We start from the raw sequence: 3459 nt of genomic DNA, 5'->3' as shown, positions 1-3459 counted from the left end.
CAGTTGTAGACCATGGTTAAAAGTATTCTCTGAAGTCTGCCCTGTTCATGTCAACTTTCTTACTATCCCATTTAATATAATCTTGAAAAATTTAGGAACAGAGATGGGAATGGAAGCCTGCACCTTGCTGGCAAAAGCCTGCCCCGACCTTTCAGGAGGTTGGCAGTCATGTTTTTGTCCTCTGCAGAGATGGGCAGATTAGAATTATTAACTGTAGTTAAACTACAATAGGCCCTTCCTTTGAAAAGTTCTGTGTTTCTGCTTATGTGCAGGAAAATTTGGTATTTTGACTTGGATAGTTTGCCATTTTTCATCCTTTGCTGGCAAAGTGATTAAGTTCCCTTTCTATCTTTACACACACACGCACATGCACACAAAAGTTATTCTTGTTCGTTTTCTCTGTGTGTGTGTGTTTTGTGATGTGAATAATGACTGCAATGACTTTACTAATGTATTGGGTTAATGCACATATTAAATGAATAGTATGTGTATAGTGTTTAAAGCAATCCCAGTTACATATAAGTCAGAAATAAGATACTGGAACTGTCTTTGTCTTCTGAATTGTCTTTTCTTTTAGGCAAAGAAAGCCTTTCCATTAACTTTCATCAGCTAATTTATTTAATATTCAACAAATGAGTGCATAAGTATTGCCAGATATTAAGCATTAGGGATATAACAGGAAATAAACAAAACCTCCTGACCTCATGAACTCAATATTATAAGAAAAGTTTTGAAAAAAAATGAAAATAGATAGAGTAGGAAAAAAATTTTGATAGATTTAAGTATTAACAGTTTTAGTTTCACAGAAAAGTTGAACAGAGATACAGAAATGTTCCAGATACTCCATGCCCCAGATAGGCTTCGCTCCCTCCACCATCAACCTGCTTCATGAGAATGGTGTAATTTGTTATAATTGATTAGCCTGCACTGGCACATCTTCATCACCCTAATTCCATAGTTTACATTATGACTTGGCTGCTGGCATTGTGTATTCTATGGGCAAATATATAATGATGTGTATTCACCATTTATAGTCTCATACAGAATAGTTTCCCTGCCCTAAAAATCCTCTATACTCCATCCTCTATTTATCTCTCCCTCTAGGCTAACCCTTAGTAGTTACTAATCTGCTCATATACTGAAGGACATTTTGGTTATTTCTAAGTTTTGGCAATTCTGACTGAAGCTGCTATACATATCTAGAAGCAGGTTTATGTGCAGGCATAAATTTTCAAATCCTTTGAATATATACCTTGTGACACAATTACTGATTTGTATTAAGAATATATTTAGTTTTGTAAGAAGCTGCCAAGCTATCTTCCACAGAGTACCACATTAGATTCTCATAATGACAGATAAGAATTCTTGTTGCCCCACTGGTTTGTAAGCATCAGATCTTGTCAATGTACTGAATTTTGGCCTTTGTAGAAGGTATAATGGAATATCCTTGTTGTTTTAATTTGCATTTCTCTGATGACATACAGAGCACCTTTTTCCATGCTTATTTGCTATCTGTGTATCTTCCTTGGTGAGGCATTCATTAACACTTTGGCACACTTTTGATAAGGTTTCATATTGTAGATTTTAAGTGCTCTTTTTATATTTTTGACAGGAATTCTTTATCAGATCTGTCTTGCAAATATTTTCTCCAAGACTTATTTTTTAATCTATTAACAGTATCTTTTGTAGAGCCCAAATTTTTAATTTTTTTTAAGTTCAGATGATCTATTATTTTTATGTGATCATGTCTTTGATGTAGTATTTCAAAGATCAGCAATAAACAAATCTAAGGTGATGGAGATTTTTCGCCAATGTTATGTTCCATGTTTACTGTTTTTCTTTTTACATTTCAGTTTGTGATCCTTTTTGAGTTAATTTCTACAAAGTATGTGAGCTTTGTGTTTAGATTCTTTTATTTTATTTTAATTAAATCATAGCTATGTACATTAATGTGATCATGGGCCACCATACCCTGGTTTCATAGACCGTTTGACACATTTTCATCACACTGGTTAACATAGCCTTCCTGGCATTTTCTTAGTTATTGTGCTAAGACATTTACATTCTACATTTACTAAGTTTCACATATACCCTTGTAAGATGCACCACTGTGTTTAGATTCTTATTTTTGTATATGGATCTCCAATAGTTGAAGCACTATTTCTTGAAAAGGCTTGTTTTTCTTCATTGTGTTGACTTTCGCCTTCATTAAAAGTCAATTGACTATATCTTTGTGGGTCTACTTTTGGGATATCTATTTCATTTTATTGATTTATGTATCCTCTAAAAGATGGCTTGTGAGTTTGTTGATGTGCTCTTTTTCTCTAATGTAGGCTTCTAAAGCGATAAATTTTCCTTTCAAGACTGCTTTTACTGTATCACACAGGTTTGTTTCTTTTCTTTTTTAAATTAAATCATAGCTGTGTATATCAATGCAATCATGGGGTACAATGTGCTGACTTTATAGACAATTTGAAATATTTTCTTTTTTTTTTTTTTTTTTTACTGCTCCAGTCAATGAAAGGGTAACTTTATTGAGGCTCCAGGGCCATGGGGATTGGGCAGGAGGCTGCCCTGTGGAGAAAGGGCCTTATTTGACCTTCTTCTTGGGGCGCAGATTGTTGGTGTGGCCACACTTTTTCTTGCGGCAGTTGACAGCACGGGGGTGCAAGCGAGCATAACATTTGCGGCAGATCATCTTGTCGCAGTTGTACTTCTGGGCAAGCTGGCGGAGGGAAGGTTCAATGATGCCACCTCTCAGACGAAGCACCAGGTGCAGGGTAGACTCTTTCTGGATGTTGTAATCTGAAAGAGTGCGGCCATCCTCAAGCTGTTTGCCTGCAAATATCAGACGCTGCTGGTCAGGTGGAATGCCCTCCTTATCTTGGATTTTGGCTTTGACATTCTCGATGGTGTCACTGGGCTCGACCTCAAGGGTGATGGTCTTGCCCGTCAGGGTCTTCACAAAGATCTGCATCTCTGTGTCTGCAGCTCGGTCGCCTCGTTGAAAAGCCAATTTGAAATATTTTCATTACACTGGTTAACATAGCCTTCATGGCCTTTTCTTAGCTATTGTGTTAAGACATTTATATTCTACATTTAATAAATTTAACACGTATCCTTGTAAGATGCACTGTAGGTTTGGTCCCACCAATTACCCTCCCTCCACCCATCTTTCTCCTTCCCCTCCCCTCCCTTTCCCCATATTCTTGGGCTATAATTGGGTTATAGCTTTCATATGCAAGTTATAAATTGGTTTCATAGTAGGGCTGAGTACATTGGATACTTTTTCTTCCATTCTTGACTTACTTTGCTAAGAAGAATATGTTCCAGCTCCATCCATGTAAACATGAAAGACGTAAAGTCTCTGTCTTTTTTAAGGCTGCATAATATTCCATGGTGTACATATACCACAATTTATTGATCCATTCATGGGTTGATGGGCACTTGGGCTTCTTC

The 3459-nt window shown here is 36.6% G+C and overlaps 1 protein-coding gene across 1 annotated transcript; it reads right to left on the bottom strand.

Moving 5' to 3' along the window:
* Positions 1–2505: 2505 nt before the first annotated feature.
* Positions 2506–3006, bottom strand: LOC128567713 (ubiquitin-60S ribosomal protein L40). The gene has a single exon (XM_053565154.1). The coding sequence runs from the start codon at positions 2975–2977 to the stop codon at positions 2591–2593; it is 387 nt and encodes a 128-aa protein (XP_053421129.1). The 5' UTR covers positions 2978–3006; the 3' UTR covers positions 2506–2590.
* Between the last annotated feature and the right edge of the window lie 453 nt (positions 3007–3459).

Source organism: Nycticebus coucang, chromosome 16 (genome assembly GCF_027406575.1).
Source record: "Nycticebus coucang isolate mNycCou1 chromosome 16, mNycCou1.pri, whole genome shotgun sequence".
NCBI lineage: Eukaryota > Metazoa > Chordata > Mammalia > Primates > Lorisidae > Nycticebus > Nycticebus coucang.
The sequence above is the reverse complement of the archived record's forward strand: the minus strand, read 5'-3'. Positions and strand labels throughout refer to the sequence as shown.

Coding starts and splice junctions, on each gene's coding strand:
- LOC128567713 (XM_053565154.1), bottom strand. CDS start 2,977: ATGCAGATCTTTGTGAAGACCCTGACGGGCAAGACCATCACCCTTGAG.